Raw genomic sequence first — 22,734 nt, 5'->3', positions numbered from 1 at the left:
GTTAACATGTAGCAGTACACAAAAATTTAATAACTGCTGTTGTTCTCCATCAAGAAGGTTTCCTACTGATGAGTTTCAACAGAAGGTTAGCCTTCATCTTAAGAGAAAAAGGAACTGACTTGCTTTTTGGATGCTGAAGTTAACACAAAGCATACAAAGGACTGTAAAATCCTGTTCTGGAATATGCTAGTAGATTGTATTACTTAAAAGTATCATAACCCAATACAAACACCAATGAATTAACAAAGAGGGAAGGTTTAGAGCAAGACTTCTGTACATAGGTCTGCCTCGGAACCATTCCACTCAGAAGTAGTGTAGTGGACAAGCCTCTTTCATGCTCTCTACTCAAGTAAATGTAACAACGGTGGGGCATCTCCACAGAAGCTTCGAAGAGCCAAGAAAGAGAAGCAAGCCCTAATCTTTCCCACTAGCAGTTGCACTTGGAAATCAGGAATAAGGGTTCTGAAGGAATGACAGCGTCTTAAATTGACGTTTGTGCTACATCTATATTCTGTTGAGTTCAGTGGTTTCTATCTCTTTAGAACAACTGAAAAACCTACAGCAAAGTTTTAATGTATCCAAATAATTTCTTAAAAGCTGAAAGATGTCTGAGACTGAACAAGATTGTTTCTAATGGCGTAACTACCTGGCTGCAAAAAGCAAATTTAGCAATGTGAGAAGAAATACCTTAGATATTTTATGGAAAAGCATCCATTATTCATATGCACAATATTTTCATTAGGAAATCCCTCAGGTCATCATTTGGATTTAGCAGAAATATGGAAATGGAAGATAAGTCACTTACTTATTGTGGAACTCATAGATTTCCTGCATGTTTCCAAAGATAATGTGTTCTTTGTTTACAATGCCAGGTGGGATCTCCTCAACTCCGCTTGTCATTTCCCATAGATATGTCTGCCCAGAACAAAAAAGATGCACAAAAAGTGGTAAGCTCTGAGCAGAGGCACTCCGGTACCTGTAAGCATGCGTTCCTGGAGAGAAATCAGGGAAAGATCACGCAGCATCATCATCTCCAATTGTGACAGTACCTGTTGTGTCAAATATACCTTGTGATTTTGACAGTAAAATCCAAGTTCTAAAACTGACAATTCAACATACTCCCTGAGACTTCATCATTTAAAATGCATAGTGTTCTTGACAACCTCTAATGCTTCAGGATATTCCTTATCAAGCTCACGTCTGCAGTCTAGAAGTTCATGCCTTGTGCAACAGCTAACACTGAACATTACTCGGTTCAGCGTAACAATTACTGGGCACTTTTCCATGGAACCTCTCTGAATTTCTATTCAAAAAGTCAGCTAGTAGCAAAACATGTGATACAGATAATAAGAGAATTAACACAAGCTCTTCTCTATTGCCAGCAAAGCAAATAAAGTAAACCCCTCCTTTTTCCCTCCCCTCTCTAAAACAAAAAAACCCCAACATTTATGAATTGGGAAAGGAGCAAATGCTGAAATGCAGTACCGACAAAAGCAAAACATATAGGATGAATTCCAAAGTAGCTGTTATCTGTTGTATTACTAAGTTTCTTCTTAATAGCAGAAAAGATACTTAATTTGGTCCTATGACTGCAAACCAATCATGGTCAGCTGTTAAAACCAGAAACAAACAGAAAGCAGTGGATTGAATCCTGTCTTCAAAGATTAGTGAAAAAAAGAATACTTACATCCATGCATTCCCGGAGGTCTCTTACGTAAGCCTTTTCTGTCTGAATTAGCTCAGCCATAATGAACCTTAGGTGACAACAGAAAGAATAATCAAATCTCAGTCTGTTAAGTCACTATGAATGCATAATAACCAGAATATATCTTTCTCCTCATCAGCTTTTGCTTTTTCCACTGCTGCAAGAAAAATCTGAGAACTGAAACGTGAAGAGAAACAACAGATAAGGGAAATGTAAGAGGTAATATCCTTCCATTACTAACCAGCACAAAAAGAAATAGGGAAGGAGATGGAATTTTTTCTGAAATGCTTTTCACTTGCTACAGTTATTTAACTGTTGTCTTCCCTCCTCCCCTTACACATTTATTTCACATTATTTTTAAAAAAACAAAAAGCACATTAAAAGAAGTCTAACATAGTTTTGAAAGTTTAAGACTCTGACATACTAGAATTATCTGTGAGAACAAGCATGTGAATAAAAGGCAACAGGAGCTATTGAGCAGTATCACTCTCTTTTTAGCATTTATCCAATTTCTAAGCTGCCAGACAAGCCATGACAGTTGTTTCATTATCAGGATTGATTTATGCATTCTCATTGATTAAAAATAAATAAATTTATTACTCTTTCCTGCGGGCAGACTTCCGTTTTTCTTCGTTAAGCTCATGAGCAGCATCGCGCAGTTTCACCTCTGACCCAGGGACACTGGCTGGGATTATATCCAGCTGCAAGCTTTTGCTCTTTAATAAAGAAAGAAAGAATTGATTAAGGAAGGAGACAGGAGAAAACGATAGCTAAATCAAATGCAAGCAAAGCTCGTTTGTCTGTCATCACACTCAAATTTCTCTTACCGATTTATTGGAATCAGAGGAAATACCCAGAGCTTTCTCTAAAGAGGTCCTGTATTTCTCCATGCGCAGGGAAAAGTCTCTGTACCTCTTATCCACTGCTGTGACACATTTTTTAATCTCTGTTGCATGAGCATGCCCTTTTTCACAAAAGCCATCAGCCAGCTGTATCAACAACTTCACCCTCTCTTTGGTTTGCTATGAAAACAGGAAAATATAGAAGAGTTACTAGCTTTACCTGTCATAAAGGTGGTCACTTTGCTTAACTTGCTACTAAGTGCAGTTGGAGAAGCTATCAAAGGAGTTAGCTTCTTCCTCTCTCTTCCCAGAACTCCTTTAAACAGATACCTATTTCTTAATAAAAATAGCGCAAAATGAATATAGGTTTCCTTGGGTTTTATTATCACATGGCTAGAAGCAGGTTGTTTATTTTTCTTTCAAAAATGTGTTTCATAACTAACCCAGAGATTAAATTCTGCTAGGTAAGCTTTTCAGAGCATGGGTATTCTCCTTGCATCAATATAAAGTGGTTTTGGTGCCAAAGAGGATATTTCATTCATTGCCAGTGGAGCACTGGTACTGGACCTGGCCCACAGTCTCAAAAATCTACCTCCTTTAGACATCACTGAAATGCTGACATGGAGGTAAGTCTTGTTATATGCTTTACACTTCAATGGATTAAGACTATATTCTTTAGATCTTTTTAATATTATGTTTTGATGTCACACAGTTGTTTGAGAGAAACTAAGAGAACAAGTAGCCACCACCAAATCTGTAACTAAGTGCTTTTCCCAATTAACAAGCTGCCTAAGACTATGCAGTTTCTTTCATGTAAATCATAAATCATCCACAATAAATGAATTTATACCTCCACCTCTCTCTCTCTGATACTATGTCAGAGTAAAGTGTACTGTTAGGGCCCTCGGTAACAGGGAGTTAAGCACAACAGTCAATAAAAACTTGACCCTTTTATGTCAGTTGGAAAAATCAACAGTGTTTGTCCTTCTTTGTTTTTTACTTATTCTTTTTCTTTCCTAATGGTCCCTCAATCCAAGCATTTCTTTTCACTATGGAATTAGCAAGGGCTAATACATCCTCCCAACAGGTAGCAAAACACGAAGGGAGTGGCACTAACAACATCCTTTCAAAGGGGCACCCACGTCATCTGCTGACTGACAGAGGAAACAAGGGGGGCAGCAGTACTCTGCGTGCTGGAAGGGAGCCAGCAGAACAAAGGCTGGAGCAAAACTCAGAAGGAAGAAAATCCTGGTTTGAAAAGCAAAACTGATCTCTGTTCTTTCCAGATTCTCTTTTCTCCCTTCCCACATGTCCCATGACCAACTCCATCTCCAAGTCTCTTCTCTTCTGAGGTGGTCCTTCAGACAAATGAACGCTTGCTTACTCTTTTGGGCTCTATTACTTCTCTGTGAAGACTGGAGAGGTGGAAAAAGGTGACAGTTTGAACAGGTTACAAAATGAAACACAGAGACAGACGATGCTACATAAGCTCAGGTACCTCAGTCACACACTAGTTGCCTGTCTTTCACACGTGAAAACTGGTAAGCCTCACAAGTGACACCTGCATGTCTGTAGAGGTCTCCAGAGATGTAGAATAACATAATGGTGCCATGGCTCAAAAAGTTACAGCAGAATCACAAAATACTTTAATAAAATTAGTAACCTAACAAGTAAAGCTTTAATTTTTCTGCTATCTTCTAATTAAATCACAGCTGAATAATAATGTGCCTTGTATTTTATATCCTAAATGAACATGAAGTAATCTGCAGATATGAGGATATAAAAGTGGAAATCAAGGGCCCTGCAAGGTTTGTAGTTTTTTTTAAAAACATTTCAAGCTATCTCACTATGATTCTGTCATGAGAAATCAACAGCACATGGGGCTGATCGAGCTCCAGTAAGTGATTATCTTCTGATTATCTCTTGGTGTATTCTGTTCCCAGCAAAACTACAGAGAGAAAGCCACTGTGAGTAAACAAATCTTGATGGACACATTTGTGGGGGTTTTTCTGGGGGGAGATGGGAATTTGAGTTGTTTTGGTTTTTGCAAATGTTACATAACTTTATTTATTTTACCTTTGCTGTGATCTGAAATTCTTCATGTTCTTTTAACAACTCTTGAGTGTGCTGGATACTGGAGCCAGTGGAAGTATGTGTGGATAAATAAAACTCTCCATTGTCATGAATCCATTCCAGAGCCTAAATAAATCAATAATGAAGGAAAAGTAAGAGAGAAAGCATCATACTTTTGCCAATAGAAACCATCTGTAATCAGTGTTTCACAAACACGATTGGCCACAGCTAAATTTTACTCTCTATCACTTGTGGCAATCATCTAATACCTCTACAATATCAAACCATTTGTAACTCTGAAATAATTCAATTACTCCATGAAGCAATGCTTGAACAATTAACAATTGACACATAAATCTGAATCCTTCAGGGAAGTCCACTACTACAGGACTATAGCAGTCCACTATTAAAAGGTTCTAACTGACAATGTCTACGGTTTTGTTAGTATACTCCCCAGCTGAGCAAAAAAATTACTTTTTTGTGCAACACAGGACAGCTGTACTCAGAAACGTGCATTTTCCAACTTGTAAATATGTACATAAGACTGCCAAACGTGTAGGTTAAACTTTCCAAGCACCTAAAATTTAACTCAGATTTCTACTCATTAGTTGACATTTATTCCAGTCTCACAAAGTATGGTTTGTAGTTACATGTACTCCTAGAAATTAAACCTGCAGCAGAGGAGGAATGGTGAGATGTATCAGTTAAACCAATTAATGTATGTACAGGTAATAAAAGACAAGAACTAAGAACAACAAACTATAATTGTTTCCCTTCCACATCCTGGTACCTTACTCTCCCACTATTATGAACCATGGTGATCCACACTATTATCTATGTTCTACCCACATTAATATTTGCTGCCCTTTTAAGCATAACTTAGTGGTTGCAAGGAATCCTATTCTCTGGCTACCAGAAAAAAAAAAAGTCTCAAACTGCTGCATAACAGTAAAAACAAAAAAATGTAACTGAAGACTGACATTATCAAGTTGTTTTGCAGCTCTAAATACAGGCTTCTACAGCAGTATGCAGAGGCACATTAACTTAGGAACTTCTTAGTTCTGACAAAGTCAGTATCAGATGTTCAAAGAGTTTAATACAGCTTGCTTAGAACTGTCTTGTTACTAAATGCATGTGCATCTTCTATGTCTTCAGTAAATACGTACAGCACTAGACAAAAATTTAATACCCCAAGAAAAAAAATAGTAGATAGGTAGTGGGTCCTCATTCTTCCTTTTATCTGATACTTTCAGCTTACCCTTTTATCTAACCACATTACCAAGAACAGGAAAAGCTTTATCTTGGTGGACAGTAGATATGTATTTTTCAAGAGCATAACCTTACACTGAATCACAAAAGGCATCGTCTATATTATAATTCTACCAACAATTTAAGCTTATCACAGCTGTGACTAAATTTGATTCTTTTCCTTCCACTTAGGATGCTTTTGCCTCTTGATACTAAAACTAAAGTGAGTAGAAAGCCTTCAAAATTCAACACTGAATGTGAATGCTAAGATGCCATTTACCTAGTCACATACTATTGCAGATGCAAGTCTGATGAGATGGGCCTGTACTTTTCAAACATCGCTGATGGAAACAAACCAACAACTCTTGGACTACTGTTAAGAAAAGGGACATTTCAACCAACCACCTGTACAACACCCCTTGTCATTCTAATGTCAATCTTTGCAAGTGAAAACTGATCTGGACAAGCAGCATGGCCACCGCTGATATTACAAACAACATTTATTTTGATATGTCTTGCTTTTAACTTTTCAACCTTCACCTTTTTTTTGGTGGGTTTATTACACAATGCTGGAATGAATGATAAACCAAAAAACTTCCCCTCCGCAAACGTTGCCCTTTCATAACTTTTTGGCAGCTCTCTAGAGACACAATATGATAGGAAGTTGATCTCAATGTTAACTCCTACAGTTTAGATCAGCTCTCATTTCATGTGAGGATCAGGACTGTATGTTGGAGACACACACAAGAATTGGAGAAATCAATTTAGTGATCAGGTTGGTTTGAGAGTCTACCATTGTCCTTGCAAACTACCATGGTATCTGCTCCCATTGCAGGGCATCAAGTTCTGAAAGCACAAAGAATGGGTTCTTCCAACTTCCAAACAAAAATGTAAATGAAGACAGCAACATTTCCATTTTTTGCTAATCAGTGTGGAGTCCAAATACAGTTTGGCTAGCTTTGCAATGACTGAACTGGTGACTGCTGAAAAATGGGATTTACGATGAAAATGCTGACAGATCTTTATCTCCAGTGTTTGACTGTTAGTCAGTAATCTGTATACAAAAGCAAGCAGGTCATGTGCTTGGCAGAGGTTGGAGTTAAGGTTATTCACAAGTGGGCTGGCGGGCAGGAAAGGGGTGGTGGTGGTGTTTTAAAGAGGTAGTAACCTTTAACTTCACTCCAAGATTTATCTAAGCATGAAAGACAGACTTTAGAAATCTTTCAAGAGATCAAAACAGACCACTAGTATTCAAGCTTCTGACTACATTGGCTGGCAGGAAGATATAAAAAATTAGGTTTTTTGAGTCCTTTAAAGCAGATCTAACTATATTTCACAGTGCAGGCATTGTGTCCTTTTCTGCAGAACAGGAACAGATAGCTTCCTTTCTTTGTCCTATAACCAGTTGAAAAAAAAAAAATACAGTAAAACAGCACTGCAGATCACTCCAGTTGCTAACTCTGCCTTGGAACTCCCTAGTTATTTTTGTGGTTTGCATTTTGATTAGTGAATGGGATTTTTTTTTTGGTGTGTGGTAGTTACTTAATAGTTCTTTCCACACTGATAAATTGAACAAAATACAAAGAGGTGGATCTACCATGCAAGAAACCACAAAACCAAGTACACACAGAAATCGCAAAACCAAAGTCATTCAGTTATTATTGTTTAAGGAGTTATCCAACTCGCCAGTTTTCTAGAGCTGCCAATCAACTTAATTAGATGGGATTTTTTTCCCCCAACATCTGAGAAAAATGTTGCTCCTTGTTATTTCCCTGATCAAACTAGGTGTGTGTGTAGAAGTTAACAAGCGTAACAATTTGTCAAATACAAGCTTGCAGAAATGAGATTTGCCAGTACCAGATCAAGCTGGCAGAAGCAAAACACTACCTTTAAGCTACAGCAGAAAGACACCCTGCCTCAATAGATTTAGGTGTTCTGTACTAAAGGAAAAGCAAGTAACTTGCTTTTTAACCCGTCCCATTTTAACCGTTGATCTTTCAGCCAATTGAAATATTGAAGTCAATGGCAAATTTGTTATTGTGGGACAAGTCAGTGTATGTCAAACCTCGGTCACACTGAAGAGGGTATTTATATAAAACTCTCACCTGTTTGGCACTTCTTTCAAACACCACATACTGTTGGCATTGGTCAAGACGTCTTTTACGCATGGTCCAATAATGCAGCACACGGTTCTCCCTCTGGAAGAGTTCATTCAAGATATCTGAAGAAATGAAAGTAGTTTCAACAGAGGTTATGACAACCAATTTTGAAATATCACATTAAAATCAACAGAACAAAGTACTTTATATTGCAGAATTTACAATACATTTACTCTTTCTGTTACTCTTTGTTTTGTTCTTTTTCCTGATATTCATGAATCAGAGAGTGTTCCTTTTTCATTATTATGTATGGAAATGTTGGTTAAACTAGCGATACCATGAAAACTTACTATTGATACCTTTTTTTCTCTCAAAACCTTTTCATATGGGGAGTGCCACTGCTTATAACAGAATTGAAAATCTAGTCTGATAAAGATGGTTCTTGATGAATTTTCCTCAGTGTCCTGGCTCTGGCTGGGATAGAGTCAATTTTCTTCCTAGTAGCTGGTACAGTGCTGCATTTTTTGGATTTAGTATGAGAATAACATTGGTAACACACTGCTGTTTTAGTTGTTGCTAAGTAGTGCTTACTCAAAGTAAGTCAAAGTAAGTCAAGGACTTTGCAGTTTCCTATGCTTTGCCAACAAGAAGGTGCACAAGAAGCTGGAAGGGAGCCAGGACAGCTGATCCGAACTGGCCAAAGGGATATTCCATATCATAGAGCATCATGCTCAGTATATAAGTGGGGGGAGTTGGCCAGGAGGTGCTGATCACTGCTTGGGGATGGGCTGGGCATTGGTCAGTGGGTGGCGAGCAACTGCATTGTGTATCACTTGGGTTTTTTTCCCTTGGGTTTTATTTCTCTCTCTCTGTTATCTCCCTTTTCATTACAATTATTGTTACTATTATTTACTTTATTTCAATTATTAAACTATTCTTATCTCAACCCACGGGTTTTACCTTTTTCTGATTCTCCTCCTCATCCCACCAGGCTGTGTGGTACTTAGTTGCTGGCTGGGGTTAAATCATGACACCCAGGAAGTGTGAGCATGCACAAGTAACCACAACATGCTTAACATCTCATATTAATCATTATAAAAAACCCAAACAAACAAAACCCCAACAAAACCCCAAACTTTGCTGAATATACCAGTCTCCTATAAAATATTTTAATAATTTAATACATATGGGCAAATACATAACCTTATGCCACTACAAAAACAAATGCAACATAAGCAGATATTAAATGTACAGAAACCCAAGTAATAAAAAGTACACAATTACTAAGTTTGTAATTCCTCTCAAAAAAAAAATCAAAACCAACAGCAGTATAATTGAGTAAGTTGATTTGTTCAAATATGAATGTTCACTGAGCCTTGAGATAATGTCCAGGTAATCAAATAATTAACTCCACAATTTGTTATTCCATTCCAGAGTATCAGAAACTATGCCATTGAGAAATCACATCCAAATTCTACCATTAACCTGCAATTCCACATGTCTGACTTATAAATTCTTCCTGGATAGCAAAGACTTTCTGCTTACAATATGTAGAAGATTTCATCTGAACTCTGCTTCTTTCATGTTTACTGTTTTTTTTTTCTTCAAACAAAAATCCTAGCAATTTCTTGTCAAGGTCACTTTACCCACTGTTTCTTCCAGAGCAGCAGCCCTACCAGACTTGGTAGCTACTGCAAACCCAGATGGCAAGCTGAAATATTCGGAAATGGGGACACCCAGTATCTCTACCAGGTGGTTAGGTCAGAAGTGCACAGGATCCAAGGGGAGGTCTACCAGAAGCAGAAGAGATCACAAAAAAGACTCATTCTTCACAATAATGCTTTACTTGCTTTGCTACTTACACCCACAGCTGGCTATTTTCCTCAATTATGAATGGAAGCTATCAGGTGCCAGGCCTTTTAAGGCTTCTGCATTCCCCTGCCCCACTGTGTGGGTCTGCCATGCCTTACATCTCAAAAGCTAACAACTCCAAGAAACAGTTTGACAAAGAACCTCAAATAAAGGGAGCTTGAGAGGAAAAGTATCTTTCTCTGTCAGTGTTCTGGGACCAATTACAACCACTTGTCACAGCCTCCTTGAGGACTACGAAACCTGTGTGCATCACTGCCAATATCCTCCTGCTTGGAAGCACCGTATTTCCACTTGCTACAGAGTGCTGAGATCACCCAGGACTTGTTTTTGGTTGGAATCTGGTCACTGTGGCCAAGGTTTTCTTCCTGCTGGGCAGGTTACCCTCAAATATGCCTCAACTGATCTGTCTCTTAGCCAAGCCATAAGCTGATCTGCCATGAGCCTCACCGTCTTTCTCAGTTTTATTTCTGCCTTACACCACATCCAAAATGCTTGCTTGGAATATATGCCAGATTTTGGGGGGTAGGGGGATGGGGTGCGTGGGACACAATTATCATTATACAATGCAATACATCCAGCTGGACACAGCATATAAAAAGAGACATCTTGATAGTGACGCAAGCGAAGTAGTTCTGACAAAGAGCAAGCAACATGAAGTTAGCTAATTGGAACAGCATTTGTTCTGTCAGGACATGATACAGATGGCAAGCCAGTGAGAGATATTTGGCTAGGCACCATTAGTGTTACTGCTGTTCATTTCTTGGACTGACAAGGAAGAGAAAAAATATTCTATAAAATACTTGAAGTTATAGAACATCAGTATTTAATGCTAGGTCTGGATGAGCAGCTCTGTCTCAAGTCCTCTGAACTATAGTTCCTGTTGTTGCTATTTTCTTACATTCCAACATTTGTAAGGATTGTTTCCTAACTTCCACAGCTTATTCTCCAGGCTCGGAGAGTTTTCAGTCATCTCTATGCATCCTGCACTCTCTATCAACCTATCTAAAAATATAAGCACCACTAGACAAGTTCCTGCACTATGTTCAGTTGCAGCCTCTACAGCAGAGACAGAGGTAACAAAGCAGAACATGAAATTAGCAGCAGAAGCAAAGATGAAGATGCTCTGTTTCTGAGGTTACAGCAATTGTCACCAACTGAATCCACCCACCACAGCACAGTTTCAGGCCACAACTCCTTCCTAAAATTCACCTTTGGCATGGTGTCTGATACAGTATTTGGATACTCTTAACTGCAGGTCAAGGACATTATTTACACTGGTATGAATGGCCAGAAGGACACCTCTCAGAGTTCAGTACCACTGTGATTCCTGTTTCCCATGAAACATGTGCTTAGCTAAACCTAGATTAAGACATTGCTTTTCTAGATACCATAATCTGCAGCTGGGAATAAGGATCAAGAGTGTCAGCGAATGAGGTTTCTGAAAGACTTTCAGCAGCTTTGCAGAAATTCAAGGGTTACTCAAGTTTTTAAGTGTTCATTTCTATACTACATACTGATCACAGTCTGACACACTGTTTCAAGCATACACCTGAGTGTGTAATGGTCCAGCAGAACACATGTAACCTATTTCACCAAAATGAAATCAACACTCTATTATTTTTTCTCTATCTATTTAGAAAAGAGGTGAAAGGAGATTTTTTTTCCTTACATGCATATTTGAACAGGAAGATCAAAGTGAACTTTTAAATCATTTGGTCAGCTAGCATCATAACATTGAGATCTAAGAGGAAGGAGCCCTCTCTAGTTTTATGTTGACTCATTCTCAGAAGCATGTATTACATGGCTTATGGGGGAAAAAGTGTTAGAGTACATTTTAATCCTGCTTGAGGATTTTGTTAGGTTTTTTGTTGCTTTTTAAACATCTATCATTCATCCAGGATTTTAAATGTACACAAACATGCACAGCACTACAGTTCTGATGTAATTATTCTTAAGGACAGCAGCAGAGACTTTTCTACTCTTTCCTCATCTGAACACATTTATCTTTCTCAGAATGACTGCTTCTACACAGAATTGAAAACTGAATTTTTAAAAAGTTTATCTAAAAGCCCTAACATTTTTTCTTATACTCAATAAGCATGGTAGTTACAACTTCCTGCTTGCTTCTGCTTTGTTTTCTTTGTCTGCTACTAAGAGAAGAGCTAAATTACAAATTTCAGCAACACTTCTTCAGTTATTCATACTGCCAGCATTTGTGTTGAGACTTTGTCTTGTACAGTTCTATAAACGCTGATATCTTGGGGACAGAGGAAAACCAATCCTTTGTCTTAGCTCTACATGCTCAAAGTTTCAGCTGCCACAATCCAATTATTTCCTTAGAGTGAAAAGTATGGTCAATACCCTAATATCTTTCCAACACAAAAAAATTCAACATAGGGAGATTTTCAATTTGAGTACTGTCAGATACATCAGTAAGTTTAACACAAATTGTTTTCCCCTGCTCACTGGGAAGCAGTGAGCATGTCCTTTTCTAATAGGGTCATCAAGTAATTTAGAGTGGAAGTGATCTCTGGAGGCTATCTGTTCCAACCTCCTCCTCAAAGCAGGACTAACTTCAAAGTCTTTCAGGGGCTTGTTCAATTGAGTTTTAAAAATTCCCAAAGGCAGAGATGCTACGACCTCTCTGGGCTACCTGCTCTACTCAGTGCTTTCTCACTCCTGCTGTAACACTTTTTCCTTATATCCATTCAGAACCTTCCTTGCTGCAACTTTTTCCTCTGGTCCTATTGCCGTGTTGCTCTGAGTTTGGCTCCATCCTCTGCATAACTCCCCTTTGGGTAGCTGCAAACAGCAATTAATTAGACAATTAGACTTCTCTGATTTTGAGTCTGTAGCACAGCCTGAGTGTTCAGTCACAGTTTCAAAACACATTGAGCAGAATATGACTGCCAAATAAATTAGTAATATGCAGTACTTATTTCTGAATCTCTCTGATCTCTGTTCTGCCTACCTTACCCACCAGTTATGCATACCCTATGAATTTCTGTGGTTTTGTCCCTGAAAGCCCTACAGATTTCTCTCTCTACTCCATTCCCCACAACGCAAGTGTACCTTAAAGCTGCACTATATCAAATTGATCCCAGCAATAGTCAAGCTCCATGTCATAGTTCTCTCCTGTCTCACCTCAGCTATTGCCTATCTACACATCTAATTTAAACATGATGTCAGTCATCCTACACTTCATGAAGTTCCTTAATACTGATTCAACCACTGAAGGGCCCAAGGGCATTGTTCAAGGGATTATTGTGTACCATGCTGTCATTCCCAAGGAACTCGCAGAATGCACCACACTAACACATTGAGTAAGCTTACAGTGATCGGCTCCCATTTGGCTTCAGACCAAACATTACCATGTGGAAGTTTACTATCTCATTTTCTCAACAAAAGCAGCACATTTGAGTCTCAAAAGGAAAGAAGATTAAGTGTAAGTGGGAGATAACAGAATTCAAAGCAACTTCACTTAGGAATATGAGAATTTGATGACTGGCAGTTCCTTCAAAGTGTGCAAGCAATTTTAATTATTCACTGTTAAGCCTGACAGAACCCTTTCCACTTGGGCAGGTTTCACTCCCCCATCATCACACACACCAGAGCACATGATGATCACATTCTTTGAAGAAAACAAAAGAAAAGAAACCACTTACTTTTGACCTGTTGTTCAGGTGCTTTGATGTGTGTCACCATCCCTGGCATATTTACACTGTTCCTGTGCAGATATTTCAGGAAGACATCAGCATTCCTCCGAGCCAGTGTGCAAGCCTAGAGAGTCAGTGGTATTACTATATTTGAAGATGCAAAAATATACATCCAGAAAGAGATGAAGGACCTTCCTCACCGCCCTTTTGTGCATTTCTCACAAAATGATTTTGGAAAGTATTGCTTGTTAAATCCTTCTACAAGAAAGCCAACCGAACCATTTAGTTTTCCTAACAAATAGTAGTTAATCCTTACTTATCTGTCAGAAACAAAAAACAAAAATCCAAATAAAATGCTATTCCTTTTTATCTGAAGATCCTGAAAAGCAATTACCTGCTCTAGAGCTTTCAGCACGACTCAGAGCTTACAGAGAAGTTTGGTTTATGTATGTGCCACTTGAAGTTATTTATTGCGTAAACACAGTGCACATGCTTATGTACTCACCTGGATATTCCAAAACATCCACCAGTACTTCAAACAAAAAATAAATGCTCCACTGAAGTGAAACCAAAAGTGCCAAAATATTAAGACTTGCCCTTAAAATATTAAGACAAGGCCTTGAGAGCTTTCAGTCCTTGCTGCTGCACTGCCAACACTCAGCTCAGCTGTCATCTTCACCTTAACGTACACCAAGTACTACATATGGGCTGGCTGCCTTATTTTTAACAAGCAGAACATGAAATGCTACTTTAAAAGGTTAGATAAAGGTAGCATGGTTCGATCCAGTAACAAAGACACTAAGTCATTTCTTACATTGTTTTAAAACAAAGATTGGTAACTCACATGCCAGCTGCAGAAAGATCTATTTGACAGTATACTTAGAGGTATGCTAATATGTTTTTGAATGTTCTCATCTGTGCACTGAGAACAATAAGGTTTTTAATAAAAATAAGTTTTATACTCTTAGTACTCTTCCAAGGTGATGCTGGAAAAGCCTTTGGTTACAGGGTTAGTTACACTGATTTGCAAGCACCCATTACCCATTTATTCAGTATGATCAATAACCTTCTTCACTAGGACATTAGTTGAAATGAAAGGTTTTTTGTTCATCTGCAGACTATTACACAAACCCAACCACTCCCAGACACTTGTCTACCAATTTCCTCCTTCCATACTCTACTGTAGTCCAAGCACATCCGAGAGCTGCTCTGATGCACAGGCAGCAAAGGCACTATGTGACTGTCACTTCTCTTCCAAAGCAGCAGCCTTTTAGCATTCTTTAGAATGACAGTTCCTCAAAGCAGTGATTCCCAATTCCTCTTCAGTCACAGTGGGAGAACTGACATCTATTGAAGTTCAACAGGAAATATATTTATAAAACTGGCTACAATTTCATGCACTTGGCAGTATTCTCCTAATCACTGTCAGAAGCAGTTAATGTGCTACTTCCCACATCTTTGCAGCTTGGGACATAACTGTAGCTTTTGAATGGGCACTGCTGATTTCCACATACATTTCAGCACTGTAAGAGTAAGCGTTTGACTGCATGCTTTCCAAGACACCCAAGACCGCAAAAAATGGCAAACCTTACCTTTAGGAATGCCTCCTTCTGTTCCAGGTGTTTGCTTATCATGGGAGTAACATGATCTGTTTCAGAGTTGGGACCCAGTTTGTCTGCTCCCCCACACCAGTCTTCTTCTCGCTTATATTCTTGCTCCAGGCTTTCCAGCACACTGCACACCTATCAGGAAAAAGGAGTCCAACTCATATATAACTCAGTAAGATAAAAATTCAAAATTAAAGCAAAAAAACCTGGAAAAATCAAACTACTCCTTACATATAACTTAGCTTCTGACATGTTTTGACTGGGACTTAAGAGAAGGTAACAAACTTTGGCTGTAGGTTTGCAAGCACTGGTCTGCTTATATGGAATTGCTCAGAAAGGTATCCCTAAAGCTGCACATCTTTCTCTGCCACTGTAACAGCATAGTTCAGGAGGAGCTTAAAACTGCAGAGGAAGTAATCTTGCCAGCCTTCCCCCTAACTGTTGTGTGGACAAGTAGGATGAAGCTGCTTTTTCTCTCTCACACAAAAAACAGAATTAGCCATCTGAAGTACTTCCATTAAAACTTCTGTGTAACTTGTTTATGGTTTAAGCAAAACTTCTTGAAACAAGCAGAAACTCAACTAAGCACTTGTACAGAGTGTTTCATCTTGAAAATGTTCTACAAGACTTTTGTCAATTAAAAATAAGAAGCTGAGGAATATTAAAGGGGAGAGTGATAGAAGAGGCAGATGAAGATTTCAGTCTTCACCAATAATCACTGCACTTTGGTAATATACTTTTGTTGAAGTTTGCTAATGGAAGCAAGTGCAGTCAGAGCAGTTACACTCTAGTCTCTTAGCAGTTAGTATCATTTGTCTACTATTCATTTATCATAGAATGGTTTGGGTTAGAAGGGACCTTTAAAGCTCATCTGTAGTCCAACCCCCCTGCCACGGCCAGCAACACCCTTCACTAGATCAGGTTCCTCAAAGCCTCGTCCAACCTGAGTGAGTACTTCCATAGATGGGGTGTCCACAAGTTCTTTGGCCAACCAGTTCCACTGTCTCACCACTCTCATCGTAAAATAATTTCTTCCCTACATCTGATTTAAATTTACCCTCTTTCAGTTTAAAACCACTGGCCCTTGTCCTGTCACTATAGGCCTTGGTAAAAAGTTTTTGTCTTATAAGACCCATTTATACATTGAAAGGCTGCAACACATGGTTTCTCTTTCTAAGGCAGCTGGTAAGAGGATTTGCTTTTTGCATTTTTTTTCGTGTAACTGCAGTTGTTATCAGATTAGTAAATATAACCAAACCCAGCCAACCATTTCTTTTAGGTAATGCTGATTTATGCCACACTGAAGAATTAATCAAGGCAGACACAGATCATGTAGCATTTCTGTACCTGTTCAGAAGTTTTATAGAAGGCAACAGAGGCATTCACAAGCTTGAGACGGTCCTCCATCTTCAGCATCAGTTGTTGCCAATGGGAAGCAACCTTCTCTGCACACTCACGGATCATATCCATATCATAGTGATTAGCCTGCAGCATTGCTAACCTGCAGGGCACTTTGATGCGTTTTCTGGCAAGAGGCAAAAATTCAGGAGTTCAATGGAGCACTTCATTTTCTTGAAGACCTCAAAGGTTCCTGTTTCCACTGTGTCAATGACACTTCTATACACATGCACAACTCCCCATCAACTAAAAATAATTGTCTAGTATTAGTCACTGCATGACTTCACTATGCAAATAGAAAGGAAATAAATCCTGTAGAGATTTATCATCAAATCAACAATGACTAGCAATTTGTAAGCAATAGCCACTGTCTAGCATTAAGCCACATGCAGCATTTCTATGTTGCAGTACACTTTGTTATAATCATGAATTTCAGGTTGACTTTCTTTCCCTTCATGGTAAGGAAGGATTATTTTGGCTTGATTGCTATCACTGTTCTCACAGTTTTACTGCAGTTTTTTGCACATCAGTAGTGAGCAAATGAAGGTGCAGGCACGCAGGCCAATACAAAAGAGAACTCTCCATTCACTGTAAGGAAATTTTTAACTGTAGTTCTCTGTGTAAACATATACTTGCCTAAAATCTGGAACCTCTAACTATAATAAGTATAATTATATCCAAGTACAGAATGACCCAGAAAACAAAGAATTTACAGTCCTTAGTAATTTATTCTTAAAGTGACAAACACCTGGAGGTCTCATGATTTTTATACTTAACAGTTACCAAAGCTCTCAAAATGAGAGTGCATATAGTGGAAACTGTAAAAAAACCAAAAAACAAAACCAAAAACAAACAAAAAAGAAGAGAGGGGAAGCATGAAACTCCACCGAATAGCAAACAAATGTGAAAGAGTTACTGTAAGACAGAGTACTTCTGAAAAGTTTTCCCAAACAATCATAACATTGGTTAATCTTTCAACAAAAGTAAAGTTCTCAAAAAAAGTATGCTATATATAATCAATATCACTGTAAGTCCCTCAATCGTGCATATAAATTATTAATACTGGATTTCATTCAATCTTAAGATCTCTGTCTATTTTTGTAGAAGTATGACCAATCTGATGTTTAGTTTGAAGTCATGGCAGGAGGATGAACACACCACCACACACAAATTTCAGTGAAACCTACTGTCAAACAAAAATGGAAACATCAAAGGACCATATTAGAATACACAAAACTGATATTTGCGTTTGATTTATTCTTAACTTTAACAATTAGCACTGTATGTTGTATTATAACAAAGAGAAATACCACTTACAGTAAAATTACTGTGAACCGCTATCACTTTACAAAGATGCAAAAAGGTACTGAGAAGATGTGTTCACCTGGAATTGCAGCTCCAAAATGAACACAAACCCCATCTTCCCAGTAAGTGTTTCTATCTCTTTGCCATAAGGTGTTTTCAACAGCATTTTCTAAACTCAAAATATTGTAGTGTGAACCCAACAGTGCTATTTACAGAGACTCATGAACTGTAATACAGGAGTTCTTGGCTATGGTCACTGAAATGGTGCTTTTACCTCTATTGCATGTTGAAACTGCTCATGCTCCCTCTGTAACTGTTCTGCCTCCTGCAAAGAGCTAGCAGTGATAAGCCCAGCATTTAACATTGACTCTCCATTTCGGATCCAGCCCAAAACCTGTAACAAAAGAGAAGACCATGAAATATGCAATTCCACTGCCAGCCAGCAAGAAAAGCATCATTGCTAGGGACAAAAACATTTAGGGTCATATGTAGTACTGGAATTGATGACTAAGTAATTTATTAATTATATATATTTACGGTGAATTATATATTCAATAAACACAGTGAATGACATTCACTATAATTTCACTTAGCTGACAACTCATATCTTTCAGTCAACTACTACATCCTTGTGGTTTCAGTTTATACTCTGAACAAGATTGTGTTTCTGAATACCACTTCTGTCACCTGGAAAACAGGAGCAAGTTACAAGCAATATTTGCCTAAGAGCCAGTGTTAGTAATGTAAATTGAGGACATGAAGCTTAGTAAAAAGTAAGCAAACAATTTTGAATATGAATGTTGAGAAAAATGTGACCATCAAGTGTCTTCTAATTGCTTAAAGATTTTCTGTTTTCAGAATGTGCCTTCTTTGACAGGTCCGCTGAAACCAGAAGAATCCCAGGTGGGGAGAATCCTCAGGAGGCCACGTAGTGCCTTCCTCACCACCAGCAGGAACATGCAACCTTAGGGCCCCTCGCAAAAGATCTGTGCCTTGTTCATTACTCTAGATTACAATTTCACACTTTCACCAGATATTTATATCATCATAAGTCTTCTTTCTAATGTCTAACACTCAAATCTCTCTCACTTTAATTTCAGCTCATTTCATTTCTCCTGCCCACAAAAAAAAAAAAGAAGAGACATTTTCTCCCTCTTAGCATCAGCTTTGTTGTTCCCTCTCCTCTTTCCAATATGAAGTTAGCTGCCTTATTTTTCTCACTGCTTTTTTACAAGCTCTCTCTAGTGATAACCATGACCTTGGTCAAAATCTTTCAAATACTTAGTAAAGCTGAACGTAATTCAGGTTACTCAGTGTCCCCTGTACAACTTTTCTATGGAACTGCTGTCCAGTCAGTAACTACCCCTGTGCTGTATTTGTTCAGATGATTATTCCTGCCAGTACATCATGCTCTGTATTTGTCACTAAAAAAATTCATATCCTTCTTGCAGTACAATTCTCCCATACATCCAAGATAATTCTGAACTGTAATCCAGTATCTTCTGATGTACTCAAATCCCTTTTCCAACTTCTTTTGCCTTTATCTTCAAATTTAAAAGTACAATCTCTACTCTAACACATAGATTTTCTGGCTAAAAACATGAACTAGTATCCAAATACAGGCTTCTACAGGTTCATTTTTTTTAAAATTTGAAATTTGTTTTCCAATCGAGTGAGTCTCTTAATAACTTTTGTTAGTGAGTATGGTTTTCCAGCAGGTTATCATTCATGGTAATGCAGTCTCACATGACATTCTCATAGTAAGCTAGGGCCAGATAGACTGAACTAAACTATTTAAAAAGCTTTAATAGAAAGAAGATCTAAGTCATCTGCTTTTTCACCTCCACCCAGAAGACCTGTCACCTTGTCAGGAAGAAACAGGATTTATCAATTGGAAGCTATGCTTAATCAATTTATGTTAGCCTTTTCTCCTCTCCTCATCATTGTTCAGGTTTAATAATCTACTTGTTTCAATATTTTCCCCGGAATTATGTTAAACTAGCTGACCTATAATCCTCCCTTAGCTAATCCTTTCCCAATTTTGAGAAATAGATGTTGACTTCCAGGCCTCCATAATCTCATCCGATTTCCAGAAGTTTGGAGAAGATAAGCACTAATGTCTATGTCATTATTTCAGGCACTGTTCTAGGTATTCTAGGGTGAATTCCTTTGGGCCCAGTTCATTTGAAAAGAACCAGTTTAAGCACACCTTCTCTAACCTTTTCCTACTAATTGATTTTAGACCTTTAACGACTGGTAATAAATATATTAATGACCAAATCACAGTAAGCTCTTAACACTAAATACTCTCATCTAGTGACGCACATATGACACTACCATTAATGCTACTGCGCCAGGTTATTACTAAGTGAATCAGGACGACATGACTATAGTCATAGACTGAAAACACAGGCAGAAACCAGGAAAAGGACCTATGAAAACATAAATCAAAAGGCACTTGTGGTCTACATCCAACGTACACTCTAACATGTCTCTAACAGCTTGAAGCAACGGAGGTCTAGCCATCTTGACACAACATCCATTCCCTCAAATTCGCATCACAATCTCACTCTCTTATGCTTACACAGACTGCAATGTTGTTCTATTAGTAATGCAGTTTTTCCCATTTCTGCCTGCACAATGAATAGCTAACAAGTTTCCTCCCCGCCCCCGATTGCATGTATTTGAATTTTTCTATATAAATCCTGCAAGTCTGTAGAAAAGAGTAAGCCTGGAGTGAAGACATAGGGCATGACAGCACTTCCCAGACGTGTAACTGGGTGCACATTCTGCTCCTCTGGGGAGAAAGTGTTGGGTCAGGTGGGGCCTTGTGGGGAGGGGGAAGATGGGTCTGACCTTTGAACAACCTCTCTTGCTGCAAGGAGACACTTCCAGATCTCAGTGTGGGGGCGTGCGAAAGGGACCATGAAAGGAGCTAGGAGTTTCTAAGTTGTTAAGACACCTGGGGATTGTTAATACGCAAGGGAACAAGCCCAGGTAAGCCTCAGGAGCAAGAAAAAGGTCAACTTTTGAGGGAACCAGATGGGTCCAACAGACTGTAGAGAGAAACTACAATCGGAGGACAGAATTTGTCTGTGAGAACATGAGGGGCAGAATATTTTTTTAAATCCCTTTTTTATTTCTACTTTGTCTTATGAAAGCAGTTCTAAACTCCCTTTCTTCCTTACAAAAGAATTCTTCCAGGTATAGTGTAACGAAACACACCTCTTAGGGTTAAAATACATTTAGCCTTCTCCAGAAAACTGACAACAAAGAGGAATGCCTAAGCAGCACCAATTGAAAGCTCCCCTTGACTTGTCATCCCATCATACACAGCAGAGACAGCCAGCACAGAACTAGCCATTTCAAACACACTGATTTGACCTCCTGCTTGTTGCGGGTCAGTGTGCAAGTGCAGAAGCTGGTGGAACTCACAGGAGGAAAGTTGCTAGAGCACTTTCCCCTGCGCTGTGCTCTGACTCAAGGGGAAAATACAAGTGCTAGTAAATAGCAAGCCTGTTCTTCTTCCAGGGCTGCTGCCTTCCGAGTGTTTGTTGGCATGTTCCCATCACCTCACTGTCTGGGTGGGCCACACAGCCCGTTTTATCCCGTGCAGCCTTCACCAGGCTTGAAAAGCATCAGTAGACCATCAGCAAAATTGTGGAAATGCAACAGAGTTTGGGACACTTGAAAGGGTCGAATAGGTAGTTCTATAGATAAATGCTAACTAAACATGACTATAAGACGCACCTGCTTCAGCCTGCTGTCCCAGCTACATTTTCATATCCATATGGCACTATGGAGACAGTCCCATCTACATAATAAGTATGCTTACATCCAGTTCACCAACAATAAATCTGACAGAAAATCACAGTAATTGAACTGGAAAACCATGTACTCACTGCTCCAGGCAACAAAATACAAACAAAACAAACTGAAGAGGAGGTTTACCATGTCATTTTACTCTCAGGTAAAGCACCTGCTGAGCTATGAAGTTTTTCCCAGTGCAGAGGAAACAGGAGAAGATCATGCTTCCTGGTATTTAATAAAACCTAAAATAAATCAGATGTGATTTTCTGAAAAGGCAACTGAAATCACAAAACTAAGAGTTACTAGCCCCAAAGCATTCCAAAGGGGATCAAAAGAAATCCTGAGACAATATAATATTCAGTTTTATTTCCATTCAATTTTTAGGTCTTCAGGTTGGGGAAGTACAGGCAGATTAAACTGTACAATGAAAATCCGGCAAAGGAGTTTGTAACACATGAACATTCTGTCAAGCTACATGTTCATGTAAGTTTGTTTGAAAATTCATGCCTATTACGGCATTTAATTCAACATAAAATCCCACTTCATAGAAGTGTGTTCTAGGAATATAAATTAGAATCAGTTTTTTCTGCTTAATCCCAGTCTACTAAGAAAAGGCAGCTGGCTAGAATACTATACTACCTATATCTTTATTATAAGATTAACTCCTGTTTTCCAGTGTTTTCTTAAAAATCTAAACTTGACCTTCAGTTTCAGTCAGGGTTAGCAGTGGTTTGAAAAAGTTACAAAGATCTTATAGAATGACCTACAAACCACACACGAAGTACAACATGGATATTCCTCTACAATCCCTGATGTTCATCACCTGCTTGTATCTGCCAAAATACAGAACATTTGTTCTGCCAACACAGGTTTTAAACATGTGTGTCTTGTCACATTTAACTTGCATACAAACAAAGCTAGTAGAGCAAGGTACTCACTTTATTGTGCGAGTATGCAATATAAATAACTATTTAATAATGTGTCTTTGAAATACTACCCAAGTGCTATATTCTGTTCTGTAACTGAATATTATTTCAGTATCATGGGAATTAACAATTTCTTTTTCTTACTAACCCATCCCATCCTAACCACTAATGTACCGCAAAGGGATGAGACTGC

At 38.5% G+C, this 22,734-nt stretch overlaps 1 protein-coding gene across 1 annotated transcript in view; it reads right to left on the bottom strand.

Moving 5' to 3' along the window:
- Positions 1-22,734, bottom strand: part of LOC104159338 (triple functional domain protein-like) — a gene marked incomplete at its 3' end in the record, with an annotated part of 112,206 nt that overhangs the window by 22,375 nt on the left and 67,097 nt on the right. The window contains 11 exon segments of the mRNA XM_009697220.1: positions 806-915; positions 1,688-1,754; positions 2,306-2,421; positions 2,533-2,727; positions 4,624-4,746; positions 7,974-8,089; positions 13,505-13,619; positions 15,088-15,237; positions 16,450-16,600; positions 16,602-16,627; positions 18,080-18,199. Of these exon segments, the coding sequence (XP_009695522.1) occupies positions 806-915; positions 1,688-1,754; positions 2,306-2,421; positions 2,533-2,727; positions 4,624-4,746; positions 7,974-8,089; positions 13,505-13,619; positions 15,088-15,237; positions 16,450-16,600; positions 16,602-16,627; positions 18,080-18,199 (1,289 nt within the window).

The sequence above is a fragment of the Cariama cristata genome, unplaced genomic scaffold (genome assembly GCF_000690535.1).
Source record: "Cariama cristata isolate BGI_N322 unplaced genomic scaffold, ASM69053v1 scaffold233, whole genome shotgun sequence".
Classification (NCBI taxonomy): Eukaryota; Metazoa; Chordata; class Aves; order Cariamiformes; family Cariamidae; genus Cariama; species Cariama cristata.
This window is presented reverse-complemented; position numbering and strand designations above follow the sequence as displayed.